This window comes from Bacillus rossius, chromosome 1 (assembly GCF_032445375.1).
Source record: "Bacillus rossius redtenbacheri isolate Brsri chromosome 1, Brsri_v3, whole genome shotgun sequence".
In the NCBI taxonomy this organism is placed as follows: domain Eukaryota; kingdom Metazoa; phylum Arthropoda; class Insecta; order Phasmatodea; family Bacillidae; genus Bacillus; species Bacillus rossius.
In genome coordinates this window covers 19,781,892-19,807,809 of record NC_086330.1, presented here as the reverse complement: position 1 = coordinate 19,807,809, position 25,918 = coordinate 19,781,892, and the positions used below count along the sequence as shown (strand labels likewise).

Sequence of the window (25,918 nt, the reverse complement as noted above, 5' to 3'; positions counted from 1 at the left end):
TATGGGTTTGTGATTTATCACTTTTATCTTTGCTCTGGAGTGAATAACCTATTTTATCACCGCAGTGATATGGTGGAATACGACCAGTATTCTTTAGTACGGCACTTTTATAGGCGATAATATTGTACGCTGATATGGTGGAATGCGATCAGTATTCTTTAGTACGACACTTTTATAGGCGATAATATTGTACGCCAGTTGCACAAAAAACTAGTGGAAGTGTCCGAAGGGAGTAATTTTAAGATAATTTATTTTTATTTTGTACCTAAGAGATATGCTTTACATAGTCGATGTTTGAATATTGATATTCACAGTTTTCACACCAATAAAAACGTTACACATTAGGACTACCAATATATTATAATGTTTGAAAATTGGACTCACTAAATTGCAACGGGCTTCGAACCAATCGATTAGTGAATCATACTTGGTGGAAGTTGGGAACGAACATTATCCGATCGAATTTTACTGTCAAATGAGCGTGAAACATTAGTGTAGATAGGAAGCCTAGATTCACTGGAATGGAGTGAGTCTCCCGAACAATTTCGAACTTTTCCGAAGTTCGTCACACGCTAGTGCTACTCCGTGGACAGATAAAAAAATTTCAATTCAGGAGAATCATTAACTGCCAAGATTTTCGAATGAATACTTTAAATGTCGCTGACCTAACATAACCATCCTTTCATTTTAGTTAGGATCACTTAGACGTGCGTAAATCTAAATTTTACTTTTTACAGCGGAGGAAAAATAAAACGAAGATGAACGAATGCGGATTACCAGAACTTCTGATTCCAAGTCAATGAATCTTAGGTTTCTCAGCGTATCTGTGCAATCATTTCGCCGGAAGTGACGTGGTTGTTGTTTACACACCGGAAACCAACGCTCCATGCGTCCGCCTAGATAACGCTTCTCTATAAACTGTATGGCTTCACTGAGCACAAGCCGGCGTAGTTAAAAGCTGCGAGTCACATTACGTTTTGATTTTGTTTTGAGGGGCCCACCCAGTCAAGGGTGTATGTATGCTAGTGAGACAGGATTATAAGTACGACGCTCGCTGGTGCTTCTAGCGTGGTGTCGCCTCTCAATTGAGGTGCAGTCTTCTCGTCGTGCATAGAGAAACTATGAGATTTGAGCGGCAAACATAGCATTATATGTCGGAGAAATGAAGATAAAGGCGCAATGCAAGACCCTTGGGGCGCTTCCGAGAATCTGTACCACGCGCTTCATGACTAAAAATTATTTTGAAAACATGAGTTTTTGCCCTTTTAAATCTCCTAAAAAATACATTTAAAAAATACGTAAGCAGAATTACTCGTTCGTCCTCGGCGTAACCTTAAATGCTTTTTTGGAAAACAGTCACGACTCGGATATCTCGAGCATTTTCCAAATGGCGTGGTGTTATCTGAAGCTCTGCCGGGGGGGAAGGGGGAGGAGCCTTAATTTCACAGACGAGAGAGCCACACCCGAAGTTCCCCGAAGTTCATGCTCGCTTTTTTTATTTTTGATTTCACAGTATCTTTAATGTAGCTATCCTAACCAAATCAACCGTCCACAATGTTTTAAAGTATTTATAATGTAGCTAACCTAACATTTTACAATGAACAAAAAATAACTGAAGATGCACGATCGGGTGTTTGGCTCTCTCGTCTGCCAGGGTGGTCAGGGCCCTGGGTGTGTCGTCGACGTTGTGAGGTTAGCAGGGACGGTAGCCGCTAGCCCGCTACACAATCACAGAGGTACTGGAAAAGGAACAAGTCTTGGTGTTTCGAAGCAACAGTAAGAGCAACTTTCCTGGAATTAACTTTGGGGCGGAGAGCCACGATACCTCGAAGACCGAACCAGGATACAATTTTTTTTTTTTGACGTGACAACGTCTAATAAATCGATGAACGCCAGCTGCACGCATGAAAAAGTGTCCCGTTACGCACATTGTCCAGTTACGCTAAGTCCCGTTACGCTGTGTCCCGTTACGCGGTGTCCCGTTACGATGTGTCCCGTTACGCTCATTGTACGCTTGCGCCGCATCTATCTCTCTTCCACTCGATTGGAACAACCATCGATTTGACTTTTTCGAGGCACATTAAACTTGAAACACTCCCATTCGTTTCCTAATTTTCCTATCATCGTCCTATCCTTAACAGAATAACACAGATTGGAAGAAGTTAAATAGCCAACATGTATAAAAGTTATAGTTAAAATAATCTCTTCGTTAAAGTAATAAACATTTTGAATTAATGAGTGCAAATAAAAGTAAATTTATAAATTAAAATGTAGATTTCATTTCACTTCTCCTTTGTATCCATACAAAATAGTGATAATTCAATAAAAATGATTCAATTTTATTCATAAAAGTATGCAATCATTTCATCAATGTTTTGTTATGACGTTGTCACGTTAAACTATCGTCCGTAAACCGACTTTACAGACAACCAATTTTTTTTCTCACATTACAGACGTTCTCACTCGTTGGACAAATAAGTCCTGAAGTCTATCGAAGCTGCGCGAATTGGTATCTTATCTCTTGTAACCACTGCACGACAAGCACACTTCACTTAGATAACATTCAGGGGCCCCGCCTTCCAGGACGATGCGCGGAGCGTCAGAAGAGACCACGCAATTCAAGATGTACGAGTGGGTAGTTCTGTTACTGTATTTCGTTTTTAAACTGTATTTTCAGGAGAGTGAAAAGGGATAAAATTCTCTTTTCAGAATAATGTCTCTGAGGGTCGTTACCACAACGCCGAACGTACAATAACGCCGAATGCCAAATTGACTACAACGCCGACAGCTAGAAAACTGCTGTGTACCACAACGCCGAAAAATTTTGCTGCGGGGAGGGGGGGACAGGAGCAAAAAGAAAAACGACTGAATGAATTTGTGTGCTAACCTTACCTAACCTAACCTTTGTGGCAGTCCTGCAATGACATTTTTCGGCGTTAATGTATTTCGGCGTTGAGGTAATTCGGCGTTGTGGTACACAGCAGTTTTTTAGCTGTCGGCGTTGTAGTCAATTTGGCATTCGGCGTTATGGTTTTCGGCGTTATTGTACGTTCGGCGTTGTGGTGCGTCCCCTGTTCTTCAGACATGAAACGCCCGGTCAAGATTCCTGAAAGCACCCAAGGTGCTTCGCGTTGCGCGTTTATCTTCATTTCTCCACCACATCTCCGCTAAAATCTAATAGCTGCCCTATGCACGACGAGAAGACTTGTGTGCCAGTCCACAGCCTTGCGCTTAGAGGCGATACCGCGCTAGAAGCACCAGCAAGCGTCGCACTTATCATCCCGCCTCTCTGACAAAGATACACTCCTAACTGTTACGCAACAATTTGGTGATCAAGAAATATATTAATATCGCTAAAGGATATATATTTTTTTCAGTTAGCTTGTGCAAGAAATAACATGACGAGACATGCGTAAATCTATTGGAATGAACACCAACCGACGAGAAACATTCCACGACATTCTCAAATATTCGCAAAAGCACTTTACCACTATTTATAAAATATAAAAAGCAAGGCTATCGCAAAACGCGTTTATTTACCTTCAATTAAATTCTATGAATTATAACGACAAGTATACTTCATCGATTATGTGGTCAAGCATTCATTCTCTTAGTCCAAGAGAAAACAATATTTATCATAGTTTAACGAACAACTGAGATTATGCGTTCCCTTAGTCCAGAGACAATCTGTGCCTTAGTCAGTGATTATGTTTCGTCTCTCTGATCCGTCAACGACATTCCTGAAACGTCTGCAGTGACAGAATTTTCTGCACATTTGGTGACTGAATCGGTAAGATACGTGACCAGAGTTAGAATATATATACCTATAGTAGCAGAAAGCTGTAAAATATTTATCTGTAATAAATGTAGACGTTATTTTTCACCCGTGTGTATTTTGAGCTACTTAATACTCATGTCTGTTGTCTGAAACCTACAAAAATAGACATGCGAGTATTATAAAAACCGTGGCGGACGAAGAAAAGGGGGGGGGGGGGGGGTTAGGGAGGATGGAGTCTTCACTGAAGTTGCAAAACAGTTCGAGATTTCGATTAAGGCCATTTGTTTTTGTGGGTAATAGAAACTGAGTTGTTATGACGCCTGGAACTATAAAAAAAACACGCAGAAAAAGATGAGCGTTGAGAATGACAATGTAACTGTTCAAATCTCTTGTTGATATAAGTTGTTTTTTTTTTTAAATCCCCTCCCGAAAAAAAAAATGTATCTGATTCCGCCGCTGTCTACAAATAGTAGAAATGAACGCAAAAGCACACAAAAACCGGGTAAATTCGCACATAACGTATATTAACACGTTTGCTTTGTCCGTTTGGTTTTTATTCACTAGCGTTATCCTATCGGAAGTTATTATTTTCAACTCACGTAGAAAAACGGAACACCTATATTCAGTGCTTCGGATTGCATAAATAAATAGCATAAAACAAACAGCAACTGGAAAATAGTCATCCCGCATTTGATTGCATCCAATGGTTTTTGTATATTAGTACAAACACGGAACAAAAACATAAAAATTCCCTTTCGGCACAGCCTACAGGCGTAGGTAGATTTCGAAGTAGGTAACTATTTATTTTGGAAATATTTTGTAAACTGCTATAAACTCCCAGAACATTTTAAGAACTTAATGTGCATATCATCCCATATGCTAGCCAATATTAAAAAATATATATATCGATCAAACATTTTCTCATATTCCATGCAGCGAAGATTTTTTGTTTGTTTTTAACTCAATGCATCCAGGATTGAATGTCTTAACGAAATTTCATATTATGCCTATTAAGGGAGTTATGCAATTATTTTTGACCTGCAAACACTATTTTTCATCCCTTGCACTAATACGTGGCCGTATAATTTTTTTTGGACAAAGTTTTACGTTAATATTAAAATAGTTTAAAATAAATTCTATCGAATTTGATACAAGGAAAAATATAATAATTCGTTTCATAAAAAAATGTTTCAGCCAAAGTTTTAGATAAGTTATAAGATTTAAACAGTAAATTATAACGGATTTGATAGTATATCTATTTTAAAAAGTAATGATTTTTTTTTACTTTCAAACATTTTTATTTCCACCCCTTCCAGTAATGATTAGATAAAAATATATTTTAACAAAAGTTTTAGACATTATTTAGAAAGATAAACAAAAATAAGAATGGATTCGATAGCATACATGGTAGGTAAGTTTTATTTATTTTCTTATTCCAGCCCCAGGTTTTTTAACCCCCTTTAAATAATAGCGTGTATTATAAAAAATTGTTTTAGACAAAAGTTTTAAATAAAAATTATAAGATTTACTAAAAATTTGAACGGATTTGATGGAGTGCCTAATAAGGGAGTTATATATAGTTTTGTAAAACATTTTTATCCACCATCAACAATGAATGGTTCGTCTTATCAAAATTGTTTCAGATAACAATTTTAGATAAAAGTTATAAAATGTATAAACAATCTGAACGGATTTGATACTGTAACTACTAAGGGAGTTATGATTTTTTTTAATTCTACCCCTTATTCTTTCAACCGCTTTCACTAATGTATCGTCTAATCAGACATTTTCAGACAGAATTTTCAGATAAAAATCATAAGAATTTTAAACAATCCAAACGAATTTGATGGTGTGCCTATGAAGGGAGTTATGATTTTTTTTTGTCTTCCAAGCTATGAATATTCCACCCCTTGCAGTAATAGTTAGTCGTATACAAAAATTATTTCCGACGAAAGTTGTAGATAATAATTAATGGTTTTACAATATATTATAATGGAATTATTAGTGTATATGGTACGGAAAATATGAATTTTTAAAATTCTACCCCTGTTTTTTTCGTCCCGTTTCTGCAATGGTTCGTTTGATCAAAAATTGTTTGAAACAAGTGTTTTAGATAAAAATTATTCCATTTCCAAACAATTTGAACGGATTCAATCGTGTGCGTACTAAGGGAGATATGAATTTTTTTGTCCTCCCACCCTTGTTTTTTTTTTTCACCCCTTGCAGTTATGGTTGGGTATATCAAAAATGTATTTAGACAAAAGTTTTTGGTATTATTCCTACGAGTTATAATACGTTCAAACGAATGTGATATACGTCATATTATGGGATTTAAAGGAATTTTTCCGTTTTTCAAAAAACCTTCCCTATGTCTACTCCTTTGGTTGTATATCGCCCATTAACGAAATCAATCGTGGTTTTTCATGATTATAATTCATGTATCAGTTTGGAAGTGATTTGTGAACAACTGCGGTAGTTTTTGTGTTCATAAAAATGTGATATATAAACATATACTTATATATGGATGGCTATATATAAATTTATAAAACTTTTGAGTTGACGATGGTTTTGTAATCTATGGACCATGAAATGAGAAACTAAGAAAAATTTTTGAAGTCGCACCATTGTGACGGCTACAATAGATAATATTTATTCTAAATCTACTTAAAAAAAAATTGGGTGCGTGGTTACCATGCGCTTTCAAAGTGAAACTTTACAATAACGCCGTATGAGAATGTATAAAAATATGTGTGTGAGCAAGTGTGTGTGTAGTTTATTCAAATACGCAAGTATATAAACGTGCAAGTATGACATCTTCTTACCTACCGGCTTTAAAAAAATCTCACTAAATAAACTCACTTAGGTCTAATTTGGGCCTGAATACCATAATATTTGCCAATTTTATATATTAGGTGCTCTTCTGTGAGAATTTTCCGAAAATGGTTTTTATGAGTATACATTTTTTCCCGAAAACTCCGTCGATATTTTGAATGTCGCTTACGTAACCGACCGTTCACACCAATATTCAGTATTTTAAAAGTAGCTAATCTAATCTTACCAGTCGATTACAACATGTAACAAAAAAAATTCATTGAAGCTAACCTAACCTTACTAACCGTTCACACGATTTAAAATAGTTTCACAATTCCATCAGATTACAAATTTCAATTTGAACATTTTGGCACTTACATAGAATGAGTCTGAAGTCAACTGGTAACACTCTTATTTCCCACACATTGACGTATTTTTATCACTGATTATTTCTATAAAATCACTTTACGACAGGGCTGGTTGTATAATATTTCTCAACTAAACATTATCCAGACACTTATAGTTACATCTTAAAAATTTTCTGTATTATTTGCAATAAACCAGCTGTTCGGCTCCAACTTAAAAGGCCTATTCCAATCTTGAGAAGTACTTTGTGCCTTATAAACGCAGGTGTTTTCAATTAGAGAATATTTTTTCGTGGTTATTGTGTTTATAGCATTTAGTTTTATGGCAAGGATGAAAAGTATCTGAAATAACTTAACTAACGGACTGAGCTGTGTGTTAAAATTTGTTATAAAAATAAGGTCGACATAATAATTAAAAATTCATCTTTGCCTAACATACAGATTGTACAATTCAATTATATAAAAAAAATAAGAAATTTTCCTAGGATGAGATTTGAACCACATCAAAATAACTTCAAAATAGAGACTGCAAAGAGTGACACTGGGCTATGCATACACAATCTTACGGATAATCAGTCATTGTTTTCAAATTATTATTATAATATTTAAGTTATAAATGTTTTCAACTTATTATTATATTCAACTAATAATTTTTTTTTCAACTTATTTTTTTGTAAATAACTTGCAGCTGAAGTTTATCGGTATAATTCAGACTCATTCTGTGTAACCATCCCTCTAAGAGCGCTGATTTATGCTCATGTTGCTTTTGCTGCTTGACAACAGTGGCTGACGAGGAAACCGCCAGTTCACAGAATAACTCAAGTCTGCCAAGTGCTTCATCGTGCTTTCCACTACTTCCTGCGGCATGGTTAGTAGAAGTTTCTCAGTATTCCTGCACGTCCGCCTTTCTAGTGAATCAATGTTATTCGCATTTTCCTTACAGACTGTCCGTTCCAGCTAGAACCGAGTTTTAGAAGGGAAAACCGTATTATAAATAATCATAACGGGTTGTAATAATTTTTATAATCTTATCATTAACCTTAGTTTAATATTTAAAAAAAAATCATTACATCTGATTTCATTCTATTTGCAGATAAATAAAGGATACTGAGGTAGTTAGGTTTTTAATTACAATCCTGCGTGTTTTTCAGTACTTAAGAAACTACATCTTGAATAAGTGGTACTTAGCTTCGTTATGAGGCAAGCCTTTGGCACCTTTGTCATAGCTTACGAATAGGACCACAATCAATCTTAGCTCAGCTCTCAGCGTGACGCAGCGTCACGCGTTAGACAGAACTGAACCTGTCTTCATGACGCGTGACAGTTGTCACAAACGCAGCTCCGTCCCCCCCTCCCCCCCCCCCCCACCCACCACCATAAACGTGACCTGTAGATAGCGTCCGGGTGCGCCTGCAACTCTAGGTGTTCAGGGACCCGGCAGGCATGTGAGGTCTGCGGGTTGCGTGCATACATGTTTGCAAGGGGAAGACGTTTCCCCTCCAATTAGATTGGCGCCGAAAGACGTCACAGTCGGTGACAGTGATGGGTCGGCGGCCCTCCATTATGTCATTCTGTGGTGACGAGGAGTTGGTTACGTGGGTGACAGAAATGAATAAGGAGGGGGAAGGGGAATTCCTTTCGACACAGCCTACAGGCATAGGTATACCTCGAAGTAATGTTTTGTAAACTTCTATAAACTCCCCCCCTGAAATGGAATTCTGCATACGCTCATGCTAACAGCAGTTTTTTTTTGTTCTCGAATAAGTGCGACTGGCGCGCGGTCTTTTCGTCACGCAATGAACATCTATGGGACGTCCAGAGGCGATTCAAAAAAAAATAGTGGCGATGAAATTAAGATAAAGGAGTAACACGCGTACCTACCTTTGATGCTACATAAATTAATACAGTTTTGCATAAAACTTAAAACTTTGGCCAAGTATTTGTCGCATCTTATTTTACTGTTAGAAATTTCAATAAATTCACAGATGCTTCAGTGACTAATTCACCTGGAAAAAAAAGAAGAGATCTTCGTGGTTCCGGATAACTGGATCTTCTGCCAAGCTCTGAGTTTAGTTGTAAAAACAAAACAAAAAGCTGAATATGCCTGTAAGAGGAAAAGAGTAATGGTTTGTGGATACAACAAAATATATGCGGGGAAAATATTATGCTCCAAGATGATTCCTGTGAGTTCGTAGCGAAGATATCCGTAAAATCACGAAGATCTCCAGGTATTTAATAACCAGTGCTCTTCGTGAATTCTAATAGGATTATTTTTATGTGTCGGAGGGGCACATCTAACATTTGAATCCGCAGGCACCAGTGGAGAGCGATATACGAACGCACAGCGGGCACAAAAGATGCTGTCATGAATTAGAAAAACACAACAATAAAGCACTCAATACAGAATTTTCTCATTTATTTTTAAGTTATTTAAGTTATGAGGGTCTAACTTGAAACAGTTCTAATGTGTAGGGTTCTAACTTGTGATAATTCTGTGTGTTTCAAAGTTACGATATTATAAGTTATGTTGATTATAAGTGGTGTGTTTTCAGTTACGATTGTCTAATTTATGGTGGTTCTAAGTTGTGTGTGTCTATGTTTCGGTGGTTGTAAGACGTGTTTATAATCTGTGGTGGTTATACTTTGTGTGTTTCTAAGTTAAAGAGATTCTAAGTTGTGTGTTTCTAAGTTATGGTGTTTCTATGTTGTATGCTTCTAATTAATGGTGGTTATAACTTGTGTTTTTTTAGGTTATGGTGGTTTTAAGATGTGTGTTTCTAAGTCTTGGTGATTCTAACTTGTGTTTTTTTATGTTATGGTGGTTCGAAATTGTGTTTCTAAGATTTAGTGATTCTAAGTTGGGTGTTTATAAGATATGGTGATCCTAAGTTGCATGTATCTAAGTTATGGTGGTTATAAGTTGTGTGTTTCTAAGTTGTGGTGGTTATAAGTTGTGTGTTTCTAAGTTGTGGTGTTTTAAGTTGTATGTTTCTACATTATGGTGGTTCTAATTTGTGTTTTTTCGAAGTTATGGTAGTTATAATCTGCATGTTTCTAAGTTATGTTGGTTCTAAGTTTGTGTTTCTAATTTATTGTGGTTATAAGTTGTTTGTTTCTAAGTAATTTTGGTTCTAAGTTATTGTGGTTCTAAGTTGTTTCTCTATGTTATGGTCCTTCTAAGTGACGTGTACTGTCCGGTGACTGCTGCCGGACCAGATGGCGGCGGCCAGGGCCTGGACACCCCCGGCACAGCGACATCCTCCTCGGCCAGCCCGCGGTCAATTGCTTAATGGGCCTCGGCCGACCGAGGGTGTCTGGCAGCAGCGTGCTTCTGTCCTCCTGTCCTTCTGCTGCTCGTCCGCCCGCCTTCGACCTCCGTGCTTATTCCATTTACATAGCACATCCCTACTATACAATATTATAAATGTGAATGCAAGTTTGTTTGTTACGCTTTCACGCGAAAACTACTTAACCGATCATCATGAAACTTTGTACACATTTTCTTGGAGGTATTAGAAGTAACATAGGATACTTTTTATTTAAAAAAAATAAAAATATTTTTTACGAAAATATAAAAAAAATGTTTGTCAAAAAATCTCAAAATCTAGCTACTTTAACGCCATCTAGCATTCCAGTTATGAAGTTCCAACCCTGAGTACTGTAATACCGTTGCACTGTACTATCGACGGTCAAAATTCAAAATTCAAAATTATTTATTTTTGTTACAGAGAAATATATTTTATTGATTCATTTCTATTGTAATGATCTCTGATACTTATTTAATGGCTTCAATGCGAGCGAAGCCGCGGGTAAAAGCTAGTTAGATTATAAAAACAACTAAGTGTGTATTACGCATCAATGGAAACCCCCGAAAAGGAACTTATTGTGAGTGACCGCAACACAAAAGGTTTAAAAAAAAGGGCGGGGGTTTGTCTGTAAAGTCGGTTTACGGACGATAATTTTACGTGATAACGTCATAAGAAAACATTGATGAAAAATTGCATGCAAACCAGATTAACTTTCCACTTTACTTTATAAACAGTTGACAAAACAGTTCTCGTGTAGGTTGTGTGCTTTCCGCTGTCTCTCTCTTCTACTCGGACGCATCGGCCGATGGAGTGGAAGAGAGATAGATGCGTCACAAGCCGATCGTGCCTCTCTATCGCTTGTTCCGCGCTCTCGCTTGCACGCTCGGCTCAGGTGGAACGTGACAATGAGTCATGCTTTTTCGTGCGTGCAGCCGGCGACGTAGAATAGAAATTATGTAATAAATATTACGTTTGTTAAAAAACCTACGGTGTTTTATTCCTCGAACCTGACACTTTTCTGTTATTTTAATTAAATTTATTTTTAGCTTCGTCCAGAGATCAAACCAAGTATTGATTCAAAATTAAATTAATGTTTTTTTTATAAATTTTGGAATTTTTCCCGAATTTCTATCTAAATAATTACACAATACCAAAATGGCGTCCAAATTTCAAGATGATGGGTGCCACGGTAATAATAAATGATTATTACTGCACTCTATCAGGTAAGAATTACACTAATATGATGGTGGCACACTCTAGGAACCGAAAACAAGATGGTAGCCTCCAGCAGACGAAAACAAGATGGCGGACATAACATCATACCAGCTGATGATATATATATATATCGGTATTGGTGGGTTAGTCGGCAAGTGGCTTCCATGGAAGAAGGATATATCGACTTTTTTTTATTTTTGCTCGTACTGGGTTCGAACCGAGGACTTCAAGGCGTAAGTGTGTTTTAAATAATATTTTATTAAAAATGTGATTATTAAAATTTATTATAATTTTAAAAAAATTCCAAATTTCTAGCATAATAATTATGGTTTTCAAAGATGGCAGTCGCAACGAAAAGTGCAACGGTGTTCATTAAAGATTTTATTAAAATTTAATTAATAAATATTTTTTTTATAATTTTTTAAAATTTTCCCGATTTTCAAGCATTAAAATTACGGATTTTCAAGATGGCGGACATGACGTCATACTAGCTGATGACATAATTGGTGGAGGGTCAGTCTGCCTGCATACACCATGAGGGAAGGATCGGTCGTCATATGTTTTGAAAATAATTTTTGTTAAAAAATTATTAATTGAACTTTTTATAAATTTAAAATTTTTTTTCATTAAAATCGGATAATAAATATTTTCAATATGGCGGCCGTAACGGAAATTTCAACGGTTATGTCATACTCATAGATGACGTCAGCAGCTCAGAGCTGCTAGCTCTTAGGACTTTTAAGCCACTTTTAGGATTACATGTTCTTTCTAAGGCAAAAGGCTTATGAGGTTTTTTGAAATCCTAATTTTGGAATTTTTGTGGAAGAAAACGAGAATTTTTCCCTCAAAACGGGAATTTTTGAGTTATTTTGAGTCATTTTTGAGGAATTTTTGAGTCCAAGATGGCCGCCGTGACGTCACAATCCAAGATGGTGGTCGGCACCACAGGCACCACTCCTTAAACCCTGGCGCAGGACCAGCTATACTATACTACTATAATTCAAAGAATGATAGTTTTTCTTGTGCGAAAAACAATATAGCCCCCATGTCTACAACAGCACTCAATGGCTTATAATAAATTTAAAATGTGTTTTAACACTTTATATAAAACTAAAGGCATGTTGATAATTTAATTTTTTATCTCCTTTGTTTAATGGCTGAGCCTTTTTAATTAAGTTATCTTGCATTTGTTTGTTTGGCCGATAATTTTTTCACTGGACAGTTAATAAACGTCATTTTGTCGCTGGGCATTTACTAAAGGTCATTTTCGAACTTGACAGTTACTAAACGTCATTTTAAAACTGGAAAGTTACTAAACGTTATTTTCAATCTGTGAAACGACATACAAGTGATGACAATTATGAACACTCGCGCGACTTTTTACACCCATTGCGTTAAACTTGGTAAATATCCGTAGAAAATATCTGTGATAAAACAAAAAATTCAAGATGGGTTTCGTGTTGAATGTAAATAAAAAAGCCCTAAAATAATGGTAATTACTAGAAAAGTAAGAAAAAGATCCCTTCGATACAACCTACAGGCAAAGGTAGATTTCGACGTTCCTATTTAATTTGGAAAATCTTGAAATTGTGGAAAATTCTTGAAACCTCAGAAACATGTAGAAAACTTTATACACAACGCATATACTCCAAAAATATCGATTACATATTTTAAAATGCTTTATTCGGCCATTTATTTTTATTTTATGTTTTCTATTCAATGCATTCAGCATTTTCGTATAATTTCAAGAGCATAATCAACAAGAATGACATGGCCATAACATAAGTATGAAAATTAGCCTAGCGCAGGCAGGTAGGTTATATGTCATGCTGGTAGTGTGAACTCCCGTGAAGATAACATACTGATTCAGTCCCATAAGCTAACCACTGAACAAATATATTCGCTCTTTGCGCTAGAAGTAATGGTTGGTCTTATCAAAATGTTTCAGACAAAAGTTTGAGATAGTATTTTTATGGTTTACAATATATTCAGATAGATTAGATATGCACATGCTAATAAGTTTTTTTTGTCCTTCAATTCCGGTTTTCTCATTCTTTACATTAATGGTTAGTTGAATAAAAATAAATGTTTCCAGCAATAGTTTTAGATTTTATTTAGAAGACTCGCAATAAATCCAACAGGATTTGATAAGGTACATAGTAGGAAAGTTATTATTTTTTTTTTGTATTTTAACCCCTGTTTTTTTTAAACCATAGCAATAACGATTGTTCTTATCAAAAATATTTTCAGACAAACGTTTTAGATAAAATTTCTAAGGTTTACAATAAACTTGCCTACCAAGAGAAGTTTTTTCCACCCCTTGAAGTAATGTTTGGTCACATAAAAAAATGATTATGATAACAAATTTTGGGTATTATTCTTGCGAGGTATAATACCTTAAAGCGGATACGAAATTTGTCATATTAATAGTTTCGAAGCCATTTTTTTTTTCAAAGAAACCTTCAATTCATTGCGTACGTATATATACGCACACACATTTTTGATATGAAGATGCGTTTGAGGTCTATGGACAATAAAACGGATAGCAACTATGTAAAAAGGGAAGACTTCATTTCACAGACGAGAGAGCCACACCCGAAATTCCCCGAAGTTCATGCTCGCTTTTTTCCCCCCGTTCTAACTCATTGTATAAACCGGTGTGGCATTAAATTTTGCGGTCGATTGGGATAGTTTAGCTACAATATAAATACTTTAAAACATTGTGGATGGTTGGTTTATATTAGGTAAGTATAGCTACAATAAAAATACTGTGAAATCATTTTATGGTTGCTTAGCAATTAACTTTTTGATGTGTAGCTATCCAGGGCTAGGAAACCGTTTACATGATTTCACAGTATCTTTAATGTAGCTATCCTAACCAAATCAACCGTCCGCAGTGTTTTAAAGTATTTATAATGTAGCTAACCTAACCTAATTGACCATTAGTTATCATGAGTTACAATGGACCAAAAAAAAAACAACCTAAGATGCACGATCGGTCGTTTGTCTCTCTCGCCCGTGAAAAGAAGGCTTCCCGTGTAAAAGGGGTTCAGGGCAGCGGCATGACGTGGTGCGGGACAGAGAGAGAGAGGGGCGTACCTGCGACGTCGAGTCCATGGCGCGGCCGGGCACCGAGTCAGCCGGCGGCGTGACCACCAGCCGCACGGAGCCGCCCCGCTGCAGCAGCGGCGAGCAGTCGTCCTCCTCCTGCCCCTCCGCCCCGGCGAGCCAGCTTCCCGCGCCGGCCGCCGCGGCGCGCAGGTCGCCCGAGCTGCCGTCCGCCCAGCGCAGGGAGCCGCAGCTGCCTTCCTCCGGCGCCGCCATGCCGGGTGTCGCGCGCTGGAGCACGTCACAATCACGGGAAGCCTTCTTATCACAGACGAGAAAGCCAAACTCCCGATAGTGCATCTTCGGTTTTTTTTTTTTGTTTCATTGTAAAAGGTTAGGTTAGCTACATTCAAAGGCGAAGGAAGCGGTGGGGACAGGGGGGTACGTGTCCTCCTGAACTTTTTGGGTGGAGGGGACTGTCCCCCCCCCCCCCAACTTTCTAGACCGTGATATTTTTATTTTATAATATTATTCTGCCCAACTTTATTTGTAATTTCTTCACTCTCAAATTTTATCTTAAGGAAACAATAATAATTTTAACATCGATGTATCCAATGGTTATATACAAAAACTGCTTAAAAAGCGCTGTTTTGCACTTTTAAAATCAAAATTTTACGTTGGAGGACCTCCGGACTCCCCGTCTTAGTAAGAGGGGAATGGGTTTACATGACATCAAAATCATTTGTCCCCCCCCCCAACCAGGGGCGCAACAACAGGAGGGGGGGGGGCAAGGGTATTTTGCCCCCCTCTGAAACCTTGAAGTGGGGGCAAACGGGGGCAAAGAAAGTGCTATGTATAAATCAATTTTTAGATAATAAAACTGCTTAAATAGCACCATTTTCCAACTTTAAATACAAATTTTCCCGGGAGAGGAATATTGACCCCCCCCCCCCTCCCTTTGGAAATTTAGTTGTTGCGCCCCTGCCCCCAACTTTATGAACACAGCTACGCCAATGGCTACATTATAAATACTTTAAAACATTGTGGACGGTTGATTTGGTTAAGATAGCTACATTAAAGATACTGTGAATTCATGTAAACAGTTTCCTAGCCCTGGATAGCTACATATTAAAAACTTATTTGCTAAGCAACCATAAAATGATTTTACAGTATCTTTAATGTAGCTATACTTACCTAATACAACCAACCATCCACAATGTTTTAAAGTATTTCTAATGTAGCTAACCTATCCTAATCGACCGCAAAATTTAATGCCACACCGGTTTATACAATAAGATAGAACGGGGGGGGGGGGGGGGGGGGGGAAGCGAGCATGAACTTCGGGGAACTTCGGGTGTGGCTCTCTCGTCTGTGAAATGAAGACTTCCCGTGTGTCGGAGCTGACGGTGCAGGCGCGAGTGTGGCGTTCGATTGGTTCCCGTGACCTGTGCCGCCTTGAGCCGGTGGTGCGGTCGCGTGGGGCGGATCTGTCCGGCCGGAGCTGGCCACAAATATCCGCCAATGAGAGGCGTGATCGCGTGATGAGTGTTAACAAACTGTAAATTGGCGCGAAAATTATTATTTCCAAACAAAACATTTTATTCACGTGACAACGTCTAATAAATCGATGAACGCCGGCTGCACGCACGAAAAAGGATTACTCATTGTCCCATTACGCACATTGTACGCTTGCGCCGCATCTATCTCTCTTCCACTCGATTGGAACAACCATCGATTTGACTTTTTCGAGCCACATTAAACTTGAAACACTCCCATTCGTTTCCTACTTTTCCTATCATCGTCCTATCCTTAACAGAATAACACAGATTGGAAGAAGTTAAATAGCAAACATGTATAAAAGTTATAGTTAAAATAATCTCTTCGTTAAAGTAATAAACATATTTGAATTAATGAGTGCAAATAAAAGTACATTTATCAATTAAATTGTAAATATCATTTCACTCCTTCTTTGTATTCATACAAAATAGTGATAATTCAATAAAAATGATTCAATTTTATTCATAAAAGTATGCAATCATTTCATCAATGTTTTGTTATGACGTTGTCACGTTAAACTATCGTCCGTAAACCGACTTTACAGACAACCAATTTTTTTTTATGTTTGTATAGTTTATTTTCGGCACAATTTTGTTTAATTTGTTTTCCGTTAAGATACATTGGAAACGAGAAAAAAATAGTACCTGAAATATAGTAATAATAAATCGATCAACGTATGTAGACATGAAAATAACATGTTTGATCCAGATATATATTAAACATGCGATCATTCCGAAATGAAAATTGGTACTACCGTGCGTGAACAAGGACGGTGGATTGATCAGGCTCGAGAGACCGCAGTCCGAACTGCCGTGTCTAAGAACAACGTCTCGCCAGTCCAAACAATCAGTCCATCGGTCCATCAGCTGAGTGCAGTGGCAGACATATTTGTTTATACGCTTGGTTTTTTTTTTTTACTTTTGTCTAAATGAAAGTGCAACTGCAATTGCAACATCCAAAGTTTCTTTCATGTTCTGCGATGAAACGATACATCCAACAGCAACAGCAACCACAAGAACTGGATTTTTGTGGAGAAGCCTTCAATTCAGTCCAAACTGTCAATTCGGACTGAGCAGTCCAAACTGGGAACTGGACTGAAGTATCGAAATTCCATTAATATGTATTTACGTTTTTTTTTTTTTTTTTTTTACGAAGCTCTCAAGCTAAGATGAGAAATATCAAAAGCAATCTAACGACCTGCCCTCTGTGTATGATGGCGCGAAGCAGATGCAACAGACACGTGAACGTGGGCACGCTACTACAGGAAATCCATCAGACAGCATGGTCGGACAACACCGTCAGACAGACGACTGCGCGCGTGTGACAGGCAGGGCCGACCTCCTTCGGGAGATGTTTGGTGCGTGTTGCGCCACTGAGAAAAATATTTGGGGGGGGGGGGGGATGATAAAAAATAAAACACCAAATATAAAAAAAAACATTTAAACATTTATCAGTTGACATTAATTGCATCTAAAGAGCAATATTTCGCTTAGTATTCTAGAGTCATATATATTTGCACTAAAATAAGATTTTGCTAAACTAATTTTATAAATTTTCGTGGGTTAGAACCCCCGGACCACCTGGTATTCGAAATCCTAGGCAATTATCTGTTGATTTTTTTTTTGAGAGGGTACGACGACGAATGTTGATTTAAGGAGGAGGGGGAGGGGCAGGGGCACAATAACAGGGGGGGGAAGAGTATTTTTCCCCCCTCCCCTTCTGAAACCTTGAAGTGGGGGCAAACGGGGGCAAAGAAAGTGCTGTGTAATCAATTTTTAGATGATAAAACTGCTGAAATAGCACCATTTTCCACCTTGAAATACAGATTTTCCCGGGGGAGAACCCCCTGGAACCCCCGCTTCAATAGGGGGGATCGATGATTCTTTATAAAAAGGTATGTTGCCCCCCCCCCCCCCCTTTTGGAAATTTAGTTGTTGCGCCCCTGGGGAGGGGTATGGGCAGGGCATCACTCACCCGCGCCGTACATCCCGACTGGCGAAACGCTGCCTTGCACATGTTCGCTCAGAGCACGGCCCTCACACGCTCCGCCAGCATCTGACAGAAACTCGTCGAGTATTATGGAGATGTTTGTCCGGCGCCAAGCTTCGCCAGGAGGTTCCGACCGTCGGTCGTCTCGGATTGTGACGTCACTGCGACCATTTTTGGTGTCGAAATTTCTTCAAAAAAGTCCCCAAACACGACTCAAAAATCCTCACCATGACTAAACATTTTCCTATTTCGAGAGAAACGAGAATTTAATTCCCCAAAAATTGTCAGAGGCTTGAAATGCCCCCAAAGAGGCATAAACTCCCCATCTACCAGCCTCCAGGAGCCTACGGAGGGGAAATGTACCTTGAACCCCAGCCTTTAAATGTGACACCTCGATAAACACGTCATACATTTTGGAGTCCTCGGTTCGATTCCCGGTTGATGCACTTGTAGAAAAAAAATAGCCACAGGTCTTTCCTCATTGATGTCCTCAATCAGCCTGGCCCCCCTACTACTACTACTACTACTACTATTAAGGAATATATTACATTATACATTATGACATCATGACAAGCTTTTTGAATCCGCCATATTGCTTCAATCTGCTAGAGTTCGCTGCAGCCATACTGATTTTTTTTTTTTTTTTTTTTTTTTTACCCGTTAGAGCACACTAACGTCAATCACCAGACAGTCAACTATCGTAGCACCCAGCTTCTTGTCAGCCATCTTGGCCGTCATGTTGAAAATTTGTAATTATCAACCAAAAAATTCGGGAAAATTAAAAAAAAAACATTAAAAATATACCTTATAATATACTGATTGATTCGAACAATAAATGACCTTGATTCGATCCTTAATGATATAAAAAATTACTTTCAGCTCAAAAAATAGTTATTAAATTAATTATCCTCTAACAAGGTAGGCTACTAACAAGGACTGACAAGCTACTAACAAGGACTCTATACAAGACAACTGCCCCTGCTGAATAAATATGTTACTATCACCATGCCGACCATGACGGTCGTATTCAGTGCACCATATGACTACTGAGTGCCAACTACAACTATATAGCCCAAGAATCTCCGAACCATGAGGCCTTCTTTTTAGATACTGTCATACTTTCAAGAAAGCCATGACCTATAACCTATAACATGCCAACAGTCTCCGAACTTATAGATCCACAGTAAGGATATAACCTATTACATGCATATAGACCAACTAAATAAGCATGTTTTATGTTTACTATAGGCTCAAGAATTTCTGAAAAATGGTTTATGCTTACAAGACCAAGAGTTCTGAACTATTAAATCTTCAGTCTTGACTAAAGATTGATGCACATCATCTAGGACTTACATTTGGACAAACATTAAACACAAAAGACACACATTAGTCATCTAGAACACACATTCAACAAAAAGGACACACAAGCATCATATAGGACACACATTCGGACATACCTATATTCAAGAAATATGACACACATCCATCATTTAGGTCACACAGTCGTCATCTAGCACAAACATTAGGAAAGACATTCGTCGTCTAGGACACAAACACACACACACAGGACATACATTCATCATATAGGACATACAATCGTATACTTAAATATACTTAAACTTCTGAGCATAGAGTGGCTATGTTGAGTAAAAACAAATTTTCATAATAATTACTTACGGCCTTCCTTTAGAAACGAAATAGTTTTATCTCAAGAAGCAAATACATAATTTCCACGTTCCATCACCACGGTAGCAACAGCGCGTTAGCAGTAGATGCTGACGTCTTGGTGCCAGCAGTGAACTTTCGCTACCAATGTATCAGCTGGTTGGCCGAGGAATTACTGACCTGCTAATTGCGCCCCTAACTCAACTCGTTAGTGAGGTTGTGACGTCTCGTTGGGGCCTCCAGCGCTCCTTAAGCCTGCTTAGGAGTTATAGGGCACGATCGACTCCTTCACCCCATCTTCTAATTACGATAGTCATCCCAGGTCCGCTCATTCTGTTTTCGGGTTTCATTGTTTTTATCTCCAAATTCACACTCCCGACAGACTCTGAAATGGCCATTTGCCCAAAAATTACTCATACCAAATGCCGCATACCGAGAGCTTAAGTGTTTACATATAAAAAAAATTTGGTTGTCTGTAAAAACGGACGATAGTTTAACGTGACAACGTCATAACAAAACATTGATGAAATGATTGCATACTTTTATGAATAAAATTGAATCATTTTTATTTTAATAATAAAAGAATAAATACTTGAAGTTATACCAGTAATCAGATTTTTAAAATGCAAGAATAATTAACCTTTATTGCCGAAATTGTTGTTGTAATAAGCAATGAAAACCACATTAACTTTTCACTTCACTTTATAAACAGTCGACGAAACAGTTCACGTGTAAATGACTTGTAATTAATTTTAAAAACTGGCGTTCAGCTATAAAGTTTAAATATAATTATGAACATGTTTTCATATAAATAAACTGTAATCAAATATCTATCATCAATTATATGAATCACCATAATTGTTTAGTCAATTGTAACATAACCTATTATTACTGCACTCGCCGACAGCGTAACGGGACACAGCGTAACGGAACAATGAGCGTAACTGGACACAGAGTAACGGAACAATGAGCGTAATGGGACACGGCGTAACGGAACAATAAGCGTAACGGGACACAGCGAAACGGAACAATGTGCGTAACGGGACACTTTTTCGTGCGTGCAGCCGGCGTTCATCGATTTATTAGACGTTGTCACGTCAAAAAAAAAAAAACCTTACGTATAATAAAGTTATTATACGCCTGTAAATATTGCAGAGCGATGACAGACTGAAACCTAACCTAACCCAGTGCGCCGCCAGCGAAGCGACATCGGCGAAGAAGTGTTCCTCACGCGGGATCACATGATCGTGTCTCGACCCGCCGCCAGACAAGCAGAGGGCGTCGTGCCCACGAATCACATCCAGTGATCTCGCGAGCGAGGCCTTATTGACGAGACATCTAATAAATCGACGAACGCCGGCTGCACGCACGAAAAAGTGTCCCGTTACGCACATTGTTCCGTTACGCACATTGTACGCTTGCGCCACACCGACAGAAGTGAAAACTTAAAACTTTGTTTATAAATGTGTAATATGAAATAATTTCTACGTCAAATGTACGTAAGAAAATGATTATTATTACTAGTATAATTTCAAGTATTTATTCTTTTATTATTAAAATAAAAATGATTCAATTTTATTCATAAAAGTATGCAATCATTTCATCAATGTTTTGTTATGACGTTGTCACAAACTATCGTCCGTAAACCGACTTTACAGACAAGCAATTTTTTTTTAAAACAGCTAAAAATGTACTGATGGCATTGGCAATCACCCGGTGTCCAGTAGCAAGGGTGGTCACACAAGTCTGTAATTAAGTTCACTGATTTTCCCCTGATCAAAATTTCATATCTGACATAGCTCTCGGTATAAGGCATTTGGCAGTAGTAATTTATTTTAATGGAACGGAAATGTGAAACAAAGATGCTGCAATCTGTCGCCGATGGCGCCAAACTTAGTCAACAAAGCCAAATGAAACTTAATAGTATTAATTGTTTTATGAATTTTAACAAGATGGACAGTATTTAAAAAAAAAATCTTATCGAAAATGAGTTACAAAGCCGGTGTGTGGTAATTTTTTTTCAAGTCTTATCGAATATCGTTTCATTAGGTAGTTTATATTTTTCGCTCTGCAATCGAATGATTCGATAGTCGACGTAGCTGCTCCGGCAACGAATTCTAGTGGCGGTAGTGGAAAATACTTGAGATTCGCTTTAAGAAATGTGGTTGAAAACACAATATTCGTATATTTATCACGCTCGGCATCATTTTAAATAATTATAAGTTAAGTTTCGCGCCCGAGATTCCTCTCATAAGTTTATTTGCAACATGAAAACACATTATAATTTACCTATTTTGCAGTTTTCTGAAATAAAGATAATCCAGATACCACCATCCCCATATCTGGCCTAGAATTATACAACAAAAATGAAAATTCAAACAGAATATTACTTCATACGCCATTTTATAGTGTTTAACACACACTATTACAAGTGCAATAAACACAAACGAGGGGGGGGGGGGGGGGGGGGGTAATGAGGGCAGACTGGAACACGAAATTTCCTCATATAATAACTAATCATTGGCGAATTTCCATGACGTTTCTTCCAGGATTTCAATTCCATCTTCTCTACTTTATCATGACTTTCCACAATGTGCTACATACACAGCCCTTCTCCCGAACTTGACGTCGTCAGTCACTTACCACAGTCTCCGAACCGACGCGACAGAGTCACGTCGACCGCCAGTGTGTGCGTTCCATAATTTTCCTCTCCAGGCTGCTGCGGAATTAGTGTCGCTGACTGCACTTGGCAGCCCGCCCCCTGTCACTCTCAGCCGCGCACGTCTCAGCGTCGTCCCCGAGTGTCCCGAGGGTCGGCTCGTCGCCAGCCCGATGACGCACGCCGGAATGATAAACGCCAGCCGGGAGGCAGTAAACACAACGGGCCCGCCGGCGCGCGGCCGTAAACACGGCGATAACGAAGAGTTACGGCTCCCCCCTATACTTCACAGCAGCTTCAAAAGGAACCATTACCGTCGCAGCCTGTTCCGTGACCAGCTTACAGTACGTGACACGGGTGACGTGACTTCAAAAGAAGGCCAAGAGTCCTGGGCCATGGTCGGGAGGGGGGGGGGGGGTTTAGGGGTTCCCCAATATTTAATTAACTTCTTATTCATCACTCAAACAAATGTTCATATTAAAATTAATAAAAATTTTACCGTTACAATATTTAAATTTAAGTACCGAAAACTGCTAAAATGGAACTATTTTACACCTTAAAATCCAAATTTTCCCGGAGGAGGACCCCCGGACCCCCCCGCTTTAATACGGAGGGGCCCATGCTTCTTAACACCCCCCCCCCCCCCCCCATACACAAATCCTGGATACGCCACTGGCTGTGGCGACAGGTGTATTCTCGTGTTTCACGGCGTAGCCATTTAAGCGAAAATCCGTCTGGTTTTACAATTTCAGACTATGGCTTAAGTAAAAATACACAAAAATTTTGATACCACTTGCAATAAAGCTGCCGTGATAAATTGGATTCGACATAGCATGACTTAGCTTTGACTACTTGTTGAAGATCCATCATTTGTGAACCGGTCTGATCATCACGATGGTTGCAGTCACCCACGTGGAATAATTATTTCCTCGCTGCAATTACAGACTAGAGCCTGTTAACAAATAATGTGGACGAAATAAGGTATATTAAGTCTAGGAGATATGATTCATGCCTGGACATGCCAAAAATTGGGATAAATAGTTCAAAAATAAAATTATATCATAAGGGTGTAAAAATCCAAGATGGGACAGGGCCTAATCCTCCATAACGGCAACTTTTATTTGCACTAAAATAGTATATTTTACATTTTATGAGTAGCTTCATTGCATCACATGTAACTTGAAAGGTAGATCAATGTTTTAAACCACTCTTTGACTCAAGAGGCCCGCTTGGTCTGGGTGTATTTGCGGTACGCTGGGTTTATGAACTACACAAGGAATGCAACCACGCACTAACACAACACGCATTCAATGCAAGAAAATAACGGCTGTTTAAAAGCATGCAACTCACAAGACATCACCAACCTAACTACCGTTTTGTAAAAACAGTTGAAAACTAATTTCTTCCCCAGGATTATATTGTTCATTCATGTTTATCATGAAAATATATGACATTTTCAATTATATTATTGAAAAGTATTTCTCTCACTCCGTGAAAGTTTAAAAAGTAAAATAGTCATTTTGATAATAAAAACAATATTGCGGCCTTCCAAGGACACAGCTGTATTTGCTATGAAAACTTAAGTCTCATTTTGTGTGTCATGTTCATGTTGTCTGTGTTAAAGAATTTTACAATGTTTACAAATAATTTAGATTAAAGTACGTATTGTTACTGGCACGTGAGTGCGTGCGCACACACACACAGAGAGACAGCAAGAAACTTGCACCATTAATGCAATATACATGCTGGTGTTCCTTAATACTGACATCATGACTTGACCTGTTAAAAAGTATAACGATTACAGTTAAAATATTGAATAAAAAAAAGTCAGAAATGAGTGATTTATAAAGGATCATTTTCTATTTTTTAGGTGTTTTGATATTGTCAACTTTAGAAGCGAGTTTTTTTCTTTAATTTTTATCTTACAATTTTTTAAGGTTATTTTTAACCTAAAGCAAAGGCAGCAAATGTTGCTTTCCGTGAACATTTAAATTTTATGCTGGTTCCCTGAAATATAATGGAGTATTAGGATATGTATATATATTGTTAACTGAATAATAATTGAAGTTTTAATATCTGTATTTGGTCTAGGGTTCTGCGAATATTCGAAATTTCCGAATTCGAGTTCGAATTTTTTGATATTTGATTCAATTCGAATCGAATTCATTTTACAATAATTCTACTTGCAAAATCTGGCCCGGATACACTAATATAAGACATCCGCCCCCCCCCCCCCCCATGTTTAAAAGAAATGCAAATGGACGATTACAAGTCAAACCGCTTATTTAAGTTACAGTTATTTAAGTTTTCCCGTTATTTGAACCATTTTATTTCTGTTCCGTTTTAACCTCATTCATAAGCGTGCGCAGAACTTCAGTAGTGGTGGTGCCAGATTACACAATAGTCCTATCATTCACGGACCCCGAGCCTAAAGCGGGGGGTCGGGGGTCCGGGGGTCCTCCCCCGGAAAAATATGGATTTGAAAGCGCAAAATGGTGCTATTTAAGGTGTTTCCGAACAAAACAAAGATTAAATACACAGATGTAAAAATTGTAACATTTTTTATGACAAATTATGGCTTTGAACGTTATAATCACCATGAAAACTACTAAACTATTTACAGTTTTAAGCTTTGTTGAGCCATAAAGTAAATTGCACAAATTGTTTGCACGGAATTCATGCTGGTGGCTTTGAAAAACCGTACTTACATGTTTTCTGAAGACGCCAAATAAATATACTAGAAAAAACATTCTCAAGTGTTAAGTTTTAAAATCAACAAATCAAGGGATACCTCAAATATGTAAAATATTAAAATAATAAAAATACACAAATAATAAGAATGGGCAAAAGTTTTAACTTTTGGAATACAACAAAAATGTTTTGTCGGCGACTGCATAAAGTAGGGCCATGCAGATTTCGCGAAAAGATTTTGAGACTAGCTGAAAGTTTAAACACTGTATCATCGTCTGTGTTTCGTGATTGGGTGGGTTTCTCCCAGATACATATCGATTGTTACACCAATCACAGTAATTCAGTGCGGAAGCAAACGCGTCTTGAATGGCTCGGCCAAATAAGGCAACGACTTCTCTCGCAGACGGCCGCCAATCACAAGGAATAAACCACAGGTGCGGGTATACATTGTTACAGTCTAATAGATGTGCAGATCTATTCGCGAAAAATGCCTGCCCCTACATATAAATCATCGAGTAAGCCTATCCGATTAGTATAATGTATTTTAAGTAGTAGTATATGTTTAGGTACAATATTGTTCAAAATTTCTTTTAAAAAAAAGTTTTCAAGTCCAGAACTAAAAATAAAAAACCTTAGGGAAATCTGCTGAACATAATACTCTGTATTACTAAAGGGCCATTCATCGATGAAACGGAACTATGTTTTTAAATTCGTCAATGATATCATTTGTGTTTGCACAAGCAGCCAGTTTTTGCTCCACAAATGGAATCATCAGGTTTTTCAAGCGTTCCTGGCGCATTGTAGACCTAAGCTTTGAAAAAGTTATTTCGCT

The 25,918-nt window shown here is 38.0% G+C and overlaps 1 protein-coding gene across 1 annotated transcript in view; it reads right to left on the bottom strand.

Moving 5' to 3' along the window:
* The window catches only part of LOC134532845 (myogenesis-regulating glycosidase), an 80,010-nt gene extending 57,546 nt beyond the window's left edge, over positions 1-22,464 (bottom strand). The window contains exons 1-2 of the mRNA XM_063369823.1: positions 22,380-22,464; positions 14,577-14,816 (exon numbers count right to left, since the gene is read on the bottom strand). Coding sequence (XP_063225893.1) covers positions 14,577-14,801 — 225 coding nt within the window. The 5' untranslated portion in view covers positions 14,802-14,816; positions 22,380-22,464. The remainder of the gene's footprint in view (positions 1-14,576; positions 14,817-22,379) is intronic.
* Positions 22,465-25,918: the final 3,454 nt, after the last annotated feature.